Consider the following 18,362-nt stretch of genomic DNA (forward strand, 5'->3'; position numbering starts at 1 on the left):
CAGATCATCCCTTCCGCCCCCTCCACAATATCTTCAGTCCCAGGCCCCCACCCTTCTCTTCTTTTGCCATCCCTCAGCCGAGAGCCCCACCTTGGGGTGCTCCCTCCCCTCACGCCACGCCCTTCAATCGCGGAGAACGCGGGAAGCAACAGCAGAGAGGCGCTGCGGGAAGGGCCGGCAGGCCGAGGATAGGGGCGTGTCATCCTCAGTTCTGGACGTCGATTGGTCGGTCTCCGGGGAGGGGGCGGGACTGCAGAACAGGGAGGGGCTGCAGTCTTGGTCTCGGGTCCCGCGGCTTCTTAGACAGTTCCTGCAGCTCCTGCAGCTCCTGCAGCTCCAGCTTAGGCGACGGCGACGGCGAGAAGCGCGATTCCAACAGGACAGTATGGCTGAGAAGCGGCAGGGAGCAGACGCCCAAGCCCGGCGGCTCCCCGACACCTTCAAAGGTGAGCCCTCCCGGAGAGCCTGGGGGTGGTCCGGGCCCTCACAGGGATGAGGGTGAGGACTCCCGCTGCTCTGTAACCTGGAGAACGAGCCCCACCCTGGAGCCTGAGCTGCGAGGTCTGAGAAACCCGGGTTCAGGCCGCGTCTCCGCGGCTTCTCGGCCGTGCAACCGCTTCTCAAAGCCCGGGTTTTCTCAGTCATAAAATGAGAATAATGAATCCTGTTCCGCACTCTGGTTGTTAGAATGCGCAACGCACTGCCCAGTGTCCGGCACATGGTGGATGCTCCAGCGGCCAGAGGCGTTTACAGTTCTCTTAACCATAGCAGAGGCTCGGGTTATCCAGCGGTTGCCATATGCCAGGCACTGTGCCAGAGCTTTATGTTCATAACTTCTGTCATCCACACGAATGAGGAAATGCATAAGTAATTTGCAGCCAGTGAGAGGTAGAGCCGGGACTCAAAACTGCAACTCGCACCCCGCAGACTGGACCCCTGCTTCTCCACCCCTCACCCAATTCCTCTTTCTTTCCCGCCTTGTCCCCTTGGAGGACATCTCCACCCAGCCTTCGTCCACCCCCACCCCATCCCACCCCAGCTTGGGTATCCTGACCAAGTTCATATTATGAGGCAGGGGTTGACCCGTGAGGTTTTGCACATGGTAGGCATATTTGCGAGAGTAAGGAAGAAAGGAATTACCTCTTTGGCACTTTTCCCGTCTCCCTTTACAGTTCCACTTTCTTCCCCATTCTGCCCTCCCCCCTCCATTTTACTCCCTTTGACCTAGAGACCTCTCCTTCTGGGCTTTTGTCCCTTATAAGGAAGGACTCTTGGTTTCCCCACCCTCACCCCCACCCTAGGGCTTTCCCAGACTTGAAGGCAGGAACTGTGAGTGGCTCAATCTTGTACCCCTGTGAAGGAACTAGTATCCCTAAGAGGTCTATCACCCTGAGCCGTTGTTGGCTAACCCCTTGGGGGAGATGGAGTCCAGCAGAGAGAGGTGGTAGCCCTCTCAGGAGTACTAGTTCCCTCCCAGGGGCTCTTGGTGAGCCAATAACCTTCAGTCCCCAAGAGAATAATTTTGAATGCTGAAATTTCGTATAGGAAGGCATAGTGAAAGAGATTTAGGGGGCTGGGTGGGCTTTTCCAGCACCCCACAAAGAACACTACATTGAAGCCATCTATTCTGATTACTTGTAAGGCTAGACCTGTCCACCATTGAATATGAGCCCCATGGATCCTTGTCATTGGTGTCTTCCCAAAGGGCATCAAAAGATTTATAGGAATGTTTATCCCTCACTTTTTGCTACTGGGCAACTTGGAGAGTTATCTTCCCAAATTAGGAGTATAACAGTGGGGAGTTGAGAACAACAGCAAAAAAAATTTGAGCACTACATAGGCCAGGTTCTGGGCTAAATATTTTATATACATTATTTTATTGAATCCTCACAGCAGATGATGTGGTAAATACTGTTCTTATCCCCACTTTATAATTGAAGAAAATGATACTCAAAGAGTTGGGTCAAGTCACACAAGTAATGGAGCCATATTTTAAATATAGATATGATGACTCCAAAAGTTATTCAGTACCACCTCTTTGATAGTTAGTTGGCTTTTCCTAGGTGGGAAGGAAGCTGGTTGGGATTCTTTCCTTGAACCCTGACCTCCTGGTGGCAGGCTAAAATTTTATGAGGACAATGTTAGAGGTTTGGTAAGCTGCAGTAGGAAAATTTTTTTGAAAGAGTTCTTTGGAGATAAGCATAATCTTTGTACTTAATGTTTAAATTTTTCATGGCCACAGATCAGTTTTCACTTCTAAATTCTTTTTCTTGATTCTGTACTTAGCATTTTTTAGAAAAAAAATTTGAAACTATGCACACTCTTCCCAGAAAAATATACATACAAACAAAATTTTGCTTGGTCTATGTCACCGTTTCTTTATGTAAACTGTGGTGATCTGACACTGGTAGGAAGGCTATCATTAGAATTATTGGGTAGTGCTTATCATGTACCAAAGTGCTTATCATGGGTAGTGCTTATCATGTACCAAAGACAGCCTAAGTGTTTTACAAACATTATCTAATTGTAGTCCTCCAACAGCTCCAAAAGGAAATTTCATTATCCACCCATTTAACAGTTCAGGAAACTGAAGCTCAGAGTGGTGTAGTCACACATAGTGCATAAGATTCAGAACCAGGTTTCACATCTGAGCTATTTGATTTTCCAAAGCATTTTCCCTTTCCAGGAGCTACCTCCAAAATGCATACAGAAAATAGAACCTTGTCTAACAACAGTACTTCACAGAAGGTAAAAGACAGTAAACAAAGTAAGCCCAGAGGATCTCAGTTTAAATCAAGACCTTTTCAATAGGCCCCTCCAGAGTGCTGCTTCTGATGGAAGCATTGGAATATAAAAACCAAGACTCTGTCCCTTTATGTCTTTGATGAGAATTAGTCCTAGGAAGGTAAATATTACCTAGGGCAAGACTAATTTTTTCTTAAAGCCAGTGCACTGACTTTGTATTGAAATAATGCAGGTGGATTGCAAAGAAATGTATCATTATAATTAAAAGTCATGTCAACAGAATAAATCCCTTTGGGAGAATTTCTGAAAATAAGCAGAATCATGGGACTGATTTGTTTATTTCAGTTGTTACAGCTGATCAGATTAGGGAAAATTTTGTAACTTCTTCAATAATTAATCTGAGTCAAACCAGCAGTGGTCATAAATTAACTCAAACCTGAAGGCCAGACCTACAAGAGTTGGCAGAATTTTTTTTTTCTTTATGATTAAATAAGTTCCTAGTACCTCCTGATATCATAAATTTTACCTTGCAAAAGAGTAAAAGTGGCTGATTGCCTAGTCAGCTTTGAAGGAAAAAAAATTATAAAAATGTTGGTAAAGTGATAGAGATGGAATTCAAAGTCAGTTTTTTAAGGAGGCATGGAAAAACATTTTCCTGAAAACTGTTGTAATCGCAAAAATATGAACACCTCTCCATGTGTCTCCCTAACATCCAGTACATACATAAATCATAATATATATTACATAGTATAATTATCTATTGACGTGTCTGTTACACCCACCTTTATTAGACCCATGAGACCTTTTGAAAGCAGAAATTGTTTCCTTCCTTGCTGTAATAGCTCAGAATCATGTACCAAGTAGATTTTGTAAAAATGTTTGTTGAAAGAAAGAGGAAGCGGGAAAGGGAGATAAAGATCCCATGGAGTAAATCGCATTGTTAAATGTTTGGCTTATGTTGGTGGAACAGTTTTTCTATTTGCAGCTTATTTTATTAGCTTTGTTGTAACTCTGCATGTTGATTTCAGGGTGTGATCATCATGTTTCTCATTAATTGTTCTTATGACGGACAGACTGTTCGTGTTTAAATTATCAGTAAAGGGATTATAATGGTTAAGATAGTATGTTGTACCTAATAACAAAGATTTTTCCCTTTATTTTTTAAAGCTTGGAAGGAGAGAAGTTAGACATCACAGTCAGTAAGTGGAAGTCAATGTCACTTATCTATTACATAGTGAAACGAGAATGGAATTTAAAGTTAAAAGATTTGGGTTCCAATCTCAGCACCATCACCACCTGGGTGACTGTTTTAGTTTCCTAGCCTGCTCAAGCAAATATCATGAAATGGATCAGGTTAAACACTGGAAATTAAGTTGTTCATGGTTTGAGGCTTGGGAAAAGTCCAAATCAAGGTGTCATCAAGACAATCCTTTGTGAAAACTGGCGTTGTGGGGCTGGCTGCAGTGATTCTTGGTCCTTAGCTGGTTACATGACAAGGCACACGTGGGCATCACCCAGTCTCTCCATTTTCTTCCAGTTCCCATTGATGTTCATCCTTTTGCCTCCTGTGGATTTCTCTCTCTGTGTCACAATTTCATTACTCCAGTAGGATTAAGAGCCATCCTGATTGGGCTGGGCCACACCTTAACTGAATTAATTTCATCAAAAGGTCCTCCTTTCAATGGGTTCATATCCACAGGAATGGATTAAATTTAAGATGTTTTTTTTGGAGTACATACAGCATCAACCACAGTGACCTTGAACAAGTCTCTCAGCCTTCAGAGTCAGTTCCTCATCTCCCAGGGTTTTATGAGTATTGATGAGAAAATTTATGTTAATGTTCTTTTGAAACTTTAAATTGTAAATTAAGTTGTAATTTATTGGGAAGAAGGAAGAATAAAAAAACCTAACAATGACTAGGGCCTTTAAGCCAAAAGGCAATATTTGGGGTACTATTCAGAAAGTCTAGTAATTATATAGTACATTCAAATATAGGGGCAAACGTTGTACGAAAAATGTTTCAAGAAGGTTTAGAATTCTGACTTACTGCCTCAAACATGTCTTGTTTCTTCTCCAGAGATAGAGTCCCTAAGCAGATTGTTAGTCTTAATATTTTCTCCATGGTGCATGTAGGTCCCAGAAGGCAATTCACTGAATAAAAAGTTTATTCCTATATAATGTATCAATAATGATCTCAAAGTTGTAATAATAACAATGATTACCATTAATTGAACAACTCCTAAGTGCCAAGAACTTTATGTATTTTATCTCATTTAATCTTCATAACAATCCTGTAAGTACTATCCTTTCCTCCTATTTTACAGATGAGAAAGTTTAGTTGTAGAATTGGAATCCAACACCAAAACCCAAGCTCTTAGCCACCACATAGCTATTTGGCCTCAGTTGAAGAATTGAAACCCTTATAATCTAGCTTCCCTATGCTACCATTGCCCATTTTTAAAATGAAAGTGATGTTACCCTCCAAAGACATTTATAAGAAGAGCTTAATTTATAGATGTGTTTAAAATTCCAAGTGAAAGAACTGGGGGAAAAAAACCTGAAAAAGTAGGAGAGCTCTGTTGTAAAATATTTTAGGCCTAATCTAATTTTAATTAACCTAATGCCCATTATAAAATTGTTTTTCCCTCTGTCCAATTTTTCTGAACATGGAGTTTTTATCTTTCCAGACCCTTAGCATAGACCATGTTCAGTCCGTCCTCTGCCTTCCTGAATTCTCTAACTTCATAGTTGGAAAGGATCTGATTAAAAAAGAAGAAAAAACATTTGAGGAAAGCCATATGACATCTGCTTTGGGGGCAGAAGATGACTCTGAAATGTATTCTTGGATCATATCTGCTGGCATGTAGTTTCACTTTTGGCAGGATCATCCAACTCATTCAACAACTACTTACTTAACAAATGTTTATTGAGTACTTGTTATGTGCTAGGTGTATGCCAGATAAACTCATTTATTCCTCACATTACCCCTCCAAGATAGGTGGTGTTGTTAGCCCTATTTTTAGAAGGGTAAACACAGAGGCACAGAGAGGTTTAAGGTACTTGTCCAAGATCACACAGCTAGTAAGTGGCAACTCTGAACCCATTATGCTATACTGCTTTAACGAAACCAACCTGGTCACTGCCTCACAAAATTTACAGTTTCATGATGAAGGCAGACACTGAATAAGATAATTAAATATTTAAGTGATAAACGTTTAAAGAGGACAGAGTGGTTATAGGATCTTAGGAAAGCGGGGCCTACTTAAGACTGAGGGGTACAAAAATTACCAATGATACCCCCACCCTTTTTTTTTCTCCTTTATGGATAGAAATATTTGAATAGTGACAAATGAAAGAGAGTTACAGAAATATTTGAATAGTGACAAAGGAAAGAGAGTTACAGAAAATCCTCAAAAGTCTTGGGAAATCAAGTATTTGTGCTTATTTAGTTTCCTTATTCTTTTTGAGCTACATAAAGGACTTCTTTTATTTCAACTTTTATTGAAAAATTTTCTTAAAATGATTAGTCAATTTTCTTTCCTTAATATCTAGTGGCAAACACATTTTAAGTTTTGGGATTCAAATCACAGAATGTCTTATCGATACCGGTTCTTTTGGTCTAGTAATTCACAGCTATAGTTGGTTTATAACAGGAAGGAAAATTTACAATCTCCAGTCATTGCTCTTAACTTGATACCATCTGGCCTGTAGCCACTCTAGCCCAAAGAATTTCTTCCCTAGAGGTTTAAGGATAAGAGCATTCGTAGAACAAGAACAATAACCCATGCCTAATTAAAATAATCATTTGAAAGGGGGATTATAATAGGTGCTTGTTGGCTTTGAAAGCTTCTGCCTGAATGAACTGCAAGTTGTGATCTCCAATTAAACACCATCATTTTTTCAACATATGTTTATTGAGATTGCTTTTCTCTCTCTCATTTCTAGGTCTTTAATCTTCTCTCTTTGTAGAATGCTCTTTCGTTTGTGCTTCTCTCTCCTCTTTGTGCCTTTTCCCCCTGTATTTCTTTTATTTTTCTTTTCAATTCTGTTGAATTATAGTAATTCTGTTGTAGTAAAATTTTGATGAATTGAAAATGTATTTATAGTCGCATATTTTGTCTGCTCTTTTCCCAGTTTTTACCTTGAATTTTTATTTATTAGGTTTTATAAGACCTTGTTTCAAGCAAGCAAAGGAAAAAGGAATTGGGAAGCTGGGAAATGTATCCCTATCTTATTAGCTGGAAGAAAGATCAAATGTATTATTTAATTCTTGAAGGTCCTTCTCCTCAGATAGATAGATGCGTGATATATGACAGGAACAGGAATTATGCAGCCTGTGGGCCCCATGGACCAAATCTGAGCCACTGCCTGGTTTTGTATGGCCCACAAGCTAAAAATAGTTTTTACATTTTAAAAATGATTAAAAAGGAAGAAGAAGAAGATTTCTTGACACACGAAAATTATATGAAATTCGGATTTCAATGTCCACAAAGTTTTATTGGAACATAAGCCATGCTCATTTGTGCCTGCATTGTCTATGGCTGCTTTCATGCTACAGTGAGAGTTGAGTAGTTGCAACAGACTGTGGCCTACGAAGCCTAAAATGTTTACTTTCTGGTTCTTTACAGAAAAAGTTTGCCAAACCCTGACATAGAATCTCTCATTGTAAAATAGTAGTAAACAATAAGAACATATATCCTGAATTTATTTGATTTTAGGAAGAAAATGACCTGCTGTTACCCCTTAAAACGTGTTGTTAGAACCAGATAGCATTAGGTTTTTGAGTCTAAACTTTCAGCCATCCTCTTTATCCATCCAAACAACATTGGTCTTGGCAGTTTGCAACAAGATGAAGTGTTTCATCTGCATTCTGTGAAAGGGAAGGAAAAGATTGTCCCACTATGACCTTAGGTATTTCTTTTTGGGTGCAGTAATGCATATGACTCTGAATCAGATTTTCATATATTGCACAAGACATGTTCTAGCCTTTCCCTGAAGAGGGACTCCAGAATCTTTCGAATAATTACGTCTTGATGATGAATGGAATTTATTATTCCATGTGATTTCCAGTAATGCCAAGTTCGATAGACCTTAAAGTAAATCAGCTGATAAGGGATTAGTAACAACATATAGACAGTGCTCTGAACTTTATGCCAGTGTTATCTTAGTAAGAAAATTTTACTGCTTTTCTGGATGTTGACTCAACTAAAATTAACTTTTACTGCTTTTCTGGATGTTGACTCAACAACAAAAAATGCCCAACTTGTTTTTTTGTTTCATGATTTTGTTTTGTTTTGTTTTTTCCCCATATCTTTTGCTTTATTACTTTGGGTCTCCAGAAGGGATGTTTTATAATGTATATAAGGAGCTAGTATGTGGCTGACATAGAAGGCATTCAATAAATGATCACTATTAATAATATAATGAAAGATACCCCCCCAACCGAGGTAAATTTAAGAATTATGTAATTTCATCTTTCCAGCAAAGTTTTAGTTTATTTAATAAATATGGATGTGTGGAGACTTTGCTAAAAATATATTCAATGCAGCAAAGCTTATAATTGAGAAAATTGAACACAACCTAAATGTACATTATATGGGACAATGGCATGTTATACAACCATTAATAATGATGCAGAAGAATATTTATTGACATGAAAAGATGTTCACAATGTAGGGGAAAAAGCAGATCTAGTCATTATATATACATGATTATTTCATTTTTTGGGGGGAAAAAAGGATAGAGAAGGTCTAAGGGACATATAGCAAGGCAAAAAAATAATCACCATCCAGAGATAATTGAAGTACAGCCAATTTTTTTTCTCTTTGTTGGGCTTTATTTTCTGCTTTTTATAGTGACAATATTTTGCTTTTAAAACAAGATAAAAGCAACACAAATATTTTTTTTAAAATATGTTAGTTTCCTGGAGGTAAACCCAATTTAGATTATAAAAATCTACAGGCTTATATCCATTTTCAGAACCTGACTTTGGTTAATTAAAAATGTGTGCAATTTTCAGGAAAAAGTTTGGTATGACAAGAAAAAAATGTTCTAAACCATGACAAAGTAGTATTTACAACTATGTATCATGGGATCCCTAATCTTCAGGAGTTTTCCCAACCATCAAAATATCAACCAGTTGTTTCTCGGAATACCAATTGTCTGTTATTTGTCACTACCTCATAAAGCTGGTACAAAGTAGTAATTGGGAAAATTGAAGGAAATGAATTTCATGAAATGTGTGGGGGTGAGGCAGGAGTGGGAAGGAGGACTGGGAATTTCTTTTCCTTTTTTGCCAGTAGGTGACTAAGAGTTCATTGACAAGCTTGGTGGAGCCTAAGCCTTACCCCTCTAAGGAATGTGATTTAGTCAATTTATTGAGCTTCCCAGGTAGGGAAGAATTGCAAGGCTTTAGGATAAGATAGTTTCATTTTAAAGGTATTAGAAGAATATGAAAAGTTGTGCCATTTCCCCAGTGTGCCATTTCCCTCTGATTATTCCTAGCCAAGCATTTGATTTATGGAAACCCAATCCCTGTATTCAGCATATCCACTTAATTTCTTGTTCCTCTTGATTTGTAATCCTATATACTCATCTGGGGTTTTCCAAAAGACGATGTGACATTGGGAACTGAGCACAAAAAGACTGGGCTGGGGGACTGAGACAGATACTTGAACACCATCATTCATTGCAGCATTATTCATAACAGACAGAAGGTAGAAGCAACCCGAGTGCTAACCAGCAGATAAATGGATAAATAAAATGTCATATATCCATTACAAAGGAATACTACTATTCAGCCATAAAAAGGAATGAAGTTCTGATACATGCTACACCATGGATGAACCTTGAAAACATTATGCTAAGCGAAATAAGCCAGACACTAAAGGACAAATATTATATGATTCCTTTTGTATGAAATATCTAGTATAAGCAAATTAATAGAAACAAAAAGTAGATTAGAAGTTACCAGTGCCTGGGGGGAGAGGGAATTGGGAGTTACTGCTTAATGAGTAAAGAGTTTGTTTTGGGTGATAAAGTTTATTAATGGAAGATAGTGATGGTAGGACAACATTGTAAAAGTAATTAATACCTCTGAATTATATAGTTAAAAATGGTTAAAGTGGCAAATTTTATGTTATATATAGTCACAATTTAAAAATAATCTTTAAAAATGGGGCTGGACTCTCTCACTTGTCCTCATGTAGATCCTCTCATAAGTGAGGTCTTTGAAGGTCTTTAAATGTTCAGGCTTAGTCTGGCTGGAAGGAGGCATGAAAAGATGGACAAATTAAGTAGTTTAAACAACTTTTTTCAAAAAGGGTAAATGCTACAAATTTTCTCCTTTTTTATCGTGAAGATTTGAACACTTGATATTACTGTATTGAGTAAAATAGGAGGATTACAGAAAACTATAATCTAATATTGAGAACTATCTCAATCCTGCAAGACCAGTCTGTCTGTATTTTATGGATGAGGAAACTAAGGTTCCAAGAGGTAAGATCAGACAACTAAGAAGTTACAGAAATGAAAGTCAAACCCAGATATTCCCTAATCGCAAGGAAATTACAGGCTAATAAGGGAGATAAATGAACAAAAAATTAAAATATTAGACAGTGAATAAGGAGCATCCCTGCCTTCAGAGTCTAGTATGTTCAGAACGCAGAGCAGTATACTTTGCCTGGAATATGGGAGGCTGGGCAGTATTTTAGAAAGCACCAAATGCTATCAGGTAAGTATCTGTGGCCAGTCTATGTCTTGTTTGGAATCCACTTCACTCTGGAAACCTAGACTTAAGTCTGGCAGAACACCTTTGAGACTGTCTTTTGCTATAAATAAGTACAACTGGAATTAAGAGGGCTTCCTCTGTTAGAATATCATATTTCATTCTCAGAACTACCATGGTTTCCTAGTTTTAGATACTATCTTGAGAAAATAATCTGCACACCAAAACACTTTTAATGAGTATTTTTAAATTCGGAGGCAAAGGGTCAAAGAGCAAAATGATTTAGGACATGGGTTTTGGAGTAAGATAACCTATATCTGAATCCCCACTTCTCCACTGTGTGGCTTTGCTCATTTGTAAAGTGGAATTAAAAAATACCTCACAGGCTGTTGTGAAGAGTAAATGAGATACATGTCTAAAATACTTAACACAGTGACTAAGGTCCCAAAAATGGCTGCCGTTGTTATTATTGGTTATGATAGTGGCAAGACCTGATCTGATAGAGCCTTCTCCACGAGCAGCCCTGTGGCCCTCCTTTGAATATTCTTTCAGTAAATTGATCTGTGCCCAAAAAGCTATTTAGAAACCTCCAGGATTAACTTAGATAACTTTTATTTAAGTATGCATGTGGACATTTACCTCCCATTATGACACAAGGATGAGAAATTTACAAAGTCAAATATAACCAAAGTGTGTTTCTAGTTTTTCGTCCTGGGTTTTAGACCACTGAACCTGGACACCAACACATGTCTCTTTTCTCCCATGCTCCCTGCCTGAACGCTTTTCTTATTTCTTCACCTCCTATACATTCAAAGTCCTTTCTCACTGTCTTCTTTCCCCTTACTTCTGAGCAGTGACGCGTGCCTGGTGTACCTTGTCCCCTCTTGCCAAACTCCCTGCTTTTATGAAAACAGCTCCTGAAAATATTAACAGTCCTCCATAGTTGATAAGAAAAGTGTTAGTGTCCCTTGGCCTACTCAGTCCTTTTGTCCTCCAGATAAAGGAAAAAGAAACTAAAAAAGGAAGACACTGGATATAGGAAATAGGAAATGTAACACAGGAAATGAAGCGAATTCCCCAGGATGATAGTGAAAGGCAATCACAGACTGATAGCTGTGTGCACCAGATGAGAAAACAAGTCCATACAGGAGGAAGTTAAAAGGTTCTGAGAGACTCTTTTTTAGCAAGATGAAATTGATAGAACACTTGACCTTTTTAAGAGTACGTTTAGACAATTGATGAAGAATGCAAGGTTGAATCAGTGAAGTGCATTGAAAACTAAGCAAAGAGAAAAGACATTTATTCCAGAAAACCAAATAAAAAGTTGCAAAGGAAAAGAAAATTAATTATGTTTCACTACCTGGCTTAGCTTTGAATAGCATTTATTCATGATAACATAAAACTTAATATTGATCTAACCAAAATTATGAGCTAATAATATTGGAAGGATAGGTATATGCATGCAGTAGGGTAGGAGGAAGAAAGAGAACTAAATATTCTCCATAGTGGAAAGTAAATAGATAATGCTCAAAACTGAAAAATCATGAAATAACAAAACAAGCACATTATTTAGAAAAATGGAGGTAAATACCAAAATACTCAGCCAAAAGAGCAGTTGCTTTTGAGGAGAAGGAAATTGGAAGAGGTGAGTAGAGCTTATTTTTTGTAATGAATCTTGTAGAACTATTTGACTCTTCAAACTTTCAGGAAGGATAACTGCAAAAATCAAAACTAAAACAAAAAAGCTCAAATGTTGCAGCTACAGAGGCTAAAAGAGGTAAAAGAGCAACAGCTAGAAGGCAGAAAAACAGGTCACAAAATTTTATATATAGTTCAGTTCCCCTTTTGATTTTTAAAAAGCATGTTCTGTGTATTTACAAGGGAAAAATTTGGAAGAGTATTCCAAAATACTTACCTCTGGATTAAGAGTAATTGTCCCTCTTTTTTATACTTTTATGAATTTTTTGTTGTGGGGCATGTTATCACCTTTGTATTAGACAAAAGCTATTTCAGATTACAGAAAAGGGAAACAATTGGAAATGTAGGAGGAAAACTGTGTACTAAAATGTTCATTATAGCATCGTTCATAACAGTAAAAATATCAGAAAAAACATAATCAGGAAACATATGATAAATAATGGTTCATAGACCCAGTGAAATATCTCTTAGGCATCATTTTTTTAAAAAATAAAAAACCTTTAAAAGATTTTATACTCATATATCATATGGTTTTTACGTTTACTCATGCTGTACTTTTAGCTTAGAAAGTCCTTTTCCTTCCTTTCCCTTCCTTTTCTTTGATGTTTACTTTAATCACATCCTTCAAGAAGCCCCTCTGAAAGCCTTTTTGGACCAAAAGGGGGAAGAGAAATGAAACAAATAGAGTTTCAGTGGCAAAGAGATTTCAGATAGAGTCGAGAGGTCATTCTGAAGGTTATTCTTACGCATTATATAGAGATCCCTTTTTAGTTTTTAGTGTATTGTAATAGCTAGAAGGAAATACCGGAAACCGTTGAACTGTAATCCAGTAGCCTTGATTCTTGAAGATGATTATATAACTATATAACTTGTACTGTGTGACTGTGTAATCGTGAAAACTTTGCAACTGACACTCCCTTTATCCAATGTATAGAGACATAAGTAAGAAAACAAAGGCAAAAAATAAATAAATAATGCGGGGGTATAAAGGGGTGTGGAATGTTTTGGGTGTTCTGTTTTATTTTTATTCTTTTTTTTTTTGCATAATGAAAATGTTCAAAATTGATTGTGGTGATGAACGCACAACTATATGATAATGCTGTGAACCACTGATTGTACACTTTGGATAATTATCTGGTATATGAATATATCTCAATAAAATTGCATTAAAAATAAATAAATAAGTAAATAAATAGAGACCCCTCTGACAACTACTAACGTCACCTGCCCACCCCGGTCCACTTTCAACTCCATCCTAGCAATGTGAGTTACCCCATTCTGTGTTCTCAAAATATTCTGAGCAGATACTCTGTCTGCACTTACTGTACACTTAGAATTATAACTATCTGTTTTTTCTACCTTTCCCACTAAACTTTAACCTTCTTGAGAGCTAGCATTGGATCTTATCCATTTTTATCACTTCAGTGCAAAGCACAGGGCATTATAAGTATTCAGTGCTCAGTAAATGTTTGTTGGATAAAGTAATGAGTAACATAGAAAAATGCTTGTGTTACCATGTTAAGTAGATTAGGGAAAGTAATACCTGCACTTCCGGGTTATCATTAAGATTAATTGGAAAAATCCATATAAAGCAGCTAATTAACATAATGCCTAGCACAAAGGTGTTCATGGAAAGGATGAAGATGTTGATAATGGTAATGGCAATGATAAAAGCTATACATATGTTTTTTTCAACAGATAGCTCCAGTACAGGCCTTGGACCTTGTGGATGGATTTTGGTGGCTGTCTCATTTTTATTCACAGTTATAACTTTCCCCTTATCGATATGGATGTGCATAAAGGTAAAGAACATTTCATTCACATCTACCTACATAATCCTTCCCCATGGGTTAAAGTCAGGAGCACTATCTGAAATACTCTGGGATAAGGAATTTTTGTGAGATGGCCCTATAACGACAAGTTTTCTGGAGTCAGAATATCGAGGTTTGATTGCTGGCTCCATTGTTTATTTATGACCTTTGCTTTGTTTTCTCACCTGTAAAATCAAAGGAAATAACAGTACCTACTTCATAGGATTGGGAAGAGTAAATGAATTAATATGTCTAAACGTATTTATCACAATCCTTGGTACATAGTCAGAGCTCCACAGTGCTGATTATTTTTTTTTAATAAAGTTTTGACACTTTGATAAATGGCCATCATTTACATATTGCTAAAAAAGATAAAATATGCTTCAAGCATTTTCAGATAAATTTATTATAATTGAAGGAATCAAGAGAGAAACTATGAGGACTTCATTTTTTATCTGAATTAACAAGGCATGAGTAATTGAATATAAATTTTAATAGCTGAGGAGTGAGGTTATGAATTTTCAGTATACTTTTCTACACAAATTTTATACAATGAAATATCTATGCTTTTATAATCAGTAAAGATAAATAGTAAATAAATATCATACTTGTAGATGGGGTAATTAGACATGGATGTGTTATTTATAGGTATCTGGATTATTGGGGAAAAACAACATGAGGCATATAACCTATTAAGAGCAGGAATATTTTACATTTAAGAAGTTATGTCTTGGGAAATAATGGGGAGGTAAGGGGAATGGGATGTTTGGATGTTTGGGGTTTTCTTTTTCTTTTTTGTTTTTTTTTTTTTTTGGAGTAATGAAAATGTTCTAAAATTGATTGGGTGATGAATGCACAACTAAGAATGATCCTGTGAGCCATTGATCATATACTTTGGGTGGATTGTATGGTGTGTGAATATATTTCAATAAAATTACATTAAAAAACAAGTTATGCATGTAAATATTTGTATTCATATTAAACTATTTTTTTTTAATTCTAGATCATAAAAGAATATGAAAGAGCCATCATCTTTAGACTGGGTCGTATTTTACAAGGAGGAGCCAAAGGACCTGGTCAGTACTAGGATTCTGGATTGTTTGCTGGAGACTAGAATTCTTCCTCTTGTTGATGTGATTTCCCTCATGAGGGTCTCTTCCCCGTTGACTTGGGAAGGAGTGCGTACATACATGTAGCAGAGGTTGTATAACAATAGCAGGGGTGCTTCCCTCCCTGTCCCTCCCCGCCCTTTCCTTCCCTCCTCACCCTTCCCCTTCCTTTCCCTTCTGAGCTGATAAGATTATCTGAGGCCAAGAACAGCTATAGCAATGGAAGTTTGAGTAGGAAAATCACTGCCAAAGAAAGGCTTTCAGTCATTCATTTGACAAAATTTGATTAAGCTCCTACTGTGTTCCACACAGTAGGATTCATCTGAGATACAATCCCTATCCTCAAGGATCTATCTAGTGATGAGAGACCAATGACAAAACAGACAGTTACAGTCCCATGTGAAACTATTATTAACAAGTAATCACAGAAAGCTGTGGGAGCACCAAGAATAATCTGAACTTAGTAGGATGTGACAAGGCTTTCTGGAGGTGACATCTTGGCTGAGTCTTGAGGCATGAAAAGGTGTTAACCAGAAAGCCCGGCAAAAAGAGCAACATGTAAAAAGCAATGTAGAAGAGGTTTAAGGAACTACAAGTTGTTCAGTCCAACTACAGTGCAAGGTATGAGGAGAGGGGAAGTGGCCTGAAGAAGTAAGTTGGGGCAGATCATCTAGGACCTTGTATGACTTGTTCAGGGGTTTGAATTTTAGGGACGATTGTTCTGCCTACAGCTTAGAAGATGGATTGTAGGAGAAACTAAAAGAAATAGAAAGATGGCTTAGAAAGGGATTACATGGATTCAAGTAAAAAATTAAGGGTGACAGTTACAGTGAAGAGATAGTAAGGAAATGAAATCCCCAGGCCTTGGTGGGGACAGTTAGATGTGGGAAGTGAGCAGGAGGAGTCAAGAATAATATTCTTGGCTTCTGGCTCATGGCCATTCACTGAGATGAATTGGTGACTTTCAGTTGATTTGGTTGATCCGATTAGAACTGAATGGCAAAGTGAACTGAGTAGGTGCTGGTGTCTATCTGTAATCTTCAAATCTTATTATATGTTGCAGGTTTGTTTTTTATTCTGCCCTGCACTGACAACTTCATCAAAGTGGACATGAGAACTATTTCATTTGACATTCCTCCACAGGAGGTAGGATTGTCTTCTGCTATGAATAACTGAGATATCATATGTGAAAGTGTTTTACAGTGAAAGGCAGCATAGAATAGTGGGTAGAGCACAGGCTCTAGAGCCTGACTGCCTTCACCATTTTCTAGCTGTGTGACATTAAGCAAGTTCTCTAACTTTTCTATGCCTCAGTTTCCTCTTATATAAAATAGAGGTTTTACTAATAGGACCTGCTTTAATAGGGTTGTTGTAAGGATTAAATGAGATGTTATATGTAAAGTGCTTAGAACAGTGCCTGATAAATAGTAAGTGCTAGATATTACTACTATTATTGTTATAAAACATTAAGTGTAATGTTAGCATCATCACTCTTGTCATCATCATCGTTTTTCCTACCACATTTCTCCTGTATGGATTTCTGATAGAAAATCCTGTTTGGCACAGTATTCTTTCTTCTTTAAGGTTCTTGATTTTATTCTGGATAAATTGGTTAGAATACAAAGAATGAAAACTGCTTTCCTGGTATTTTAGATAAAGCATATCCTACTAATGTTTTATATTAGTAATTATTTTGTGCTTTTTCAAACTACTTCACAAATATTATCACAGTTGAAACTCGTAGCAGAATCCCTAGAAAGTAATATGGGTCAGTGAGACAGAGGAATTCCTCCAGACTACAGTGGCAGAACCAGGACTAAAACGCAGCTCTTCAGGATATCTGTCCATTGCCTTTTCCACAGCTTCATGCTAAATTCTAAATTAACCACATCATAGCTCTTGAAGAAGCATTCCCTATCCCAGTTCCCACATTTTAGGAGGCGTAAAAACTATTGCAGACAGAAAACCTAAAAACACGATGAAGGGAGGGACAGAAGAACACTGTCAGTGTTTCCTGGCCAAAGGCCAGGTTCCTCAGCAGAGTGGTAGAGCCTGACCCTGTTGCTTTCTCTTGCCACAAAATGCAGAAACCAGCTCAGGAACTTCTTTGCTGGTACTGGTACTGATCCAAGTGATTGGTGAGGTCAGACTTTATATTCCATACATACTTAGTGAAGCCAGAAATTATTATTTTCCACAGTAGAACAAGACTGAGAGCATTGCTATATTCTGTGCATGTTTTCCCAACTTTCAGGGAAGATTGACTCTTAGAAGGATCCCTTTTGGGTTAGCTGGGAATTCTTCTAGCACTTTCCTTTATAAACAATGCAAGCATCTGGTAGAGTTGCTTTTAGCTTCGGCTTTCCAGCTGCTCTCTCCTCTCCTGGCAAGCTGCTGAATGCCGAGCAGTTTGGAATTTGGCAAGCAGTCATTTTTCCTCTCCCTCGTGAACCTACTGTGAAGGGAGATAAACACTTCTGCCTACGATAAACAGTAGGCAGAGAGGCTGCAGCTTTAGAAAGTTCTGGCTGTGACAAAGTCACAGTGTCAGGCATTTGTTGGAGACTGATACACATTTTCCCATCACATCGTGGGAAATAATTAATTTTCACACAAGACGGTCATGTACTATACATTTATTTACAAATTCCCCACTTCTCTTCCAAGTTAGAAGTATTTTTAGATTATTTTTTTTTAAAAAAAGGATTGCCACTTTGATGCCTGGAAGGGCTGAACAGCTATGTACTAGGGTTGTTATTATTGCCTTCCATTTGTTCTACTCTTCCATTTAGCTCTTTATATTTTCAGAAGGGTTTTATTCACAAAACATTTTCTTATTTGATCTTCACAAAAATTTGGGTAAAATTTGGCAAGTGATAGCCCCATCTCACACATGAAGAATCTTGAGCCCAAACTGTAAAATTCAGAGAGGTACAGGCAGAGCCGAAACTATAGTTTGGTCTCCTGACTCTTATTCCAGTGCTCTTCGTCAACCAGTATATTCCTAGGATCACATTGCAATTCAATTCATCTCTCGTTTCTTGACCATCTGCTATGTATCAAGCACTTTGCCAGTCCTAAAGATACAAAGAAAAAGAGACAGTGTCACTGTACTGAAGAAATTCATAGTCTGGTAGAGAAGTGGATATGTAAATAATTAACATCACTGCAATAAGGCACAGTGGATGTGCAAAGGGAAGAGTGCTTAACTCTGCCAACTATTTCAGGTAAGTTTCACAGTAAAAGACACTTGAGCTGTGTCTTGAATGATTA

At 37.7% G+C, this 18,362-nt stretch overlaps 1 protein-coding gene across 1 annotated transcript in view; it reads left to right on the forward strand.

Annotated features, from left to right (window-relative positions):
• The first annotated feature begins 288 nt into the window (after positions 1-288).
• Positions 289-18,362, forward strand: part of STOM (stomatin) — a 29,332-nt gene continuing 11,258 nt past the window's right edge. The window contains exons 1-4 of the mRNA XM_037797883.1: positions 289-446; positions 13,868-13,971; positions 14,984-15,056; positions 16,153-16,235. Coding sequence (XP_037653811.1) covers positions 386-446; positions 13,868-13,971; positions 14,984-15,056; positions 16,153-16,235 — 321 coding nt within the window. The 5' untranslated portion in view covers positions 289-385. The remainder of the gene's footprint in view (positions 447-13,867; positions 13,972-14,983; positions 15,057-16,152; positions 16,236-18,362) is intronic.

This window comes from Choloepus didactylus, chromosome 10, assembly GCF_015220235.1.
Source record: "Choloepus didactylus isolate mChoDid1 chromosome 10, mChoDid1.pri, whole genome shotgun sequence".
Lineage (NCBI taxonomy): Eukaryota > Metazoa > Chordata > Mammalia > Pilosa > Megalonychidae > Choloepus > Choloepus didactylus.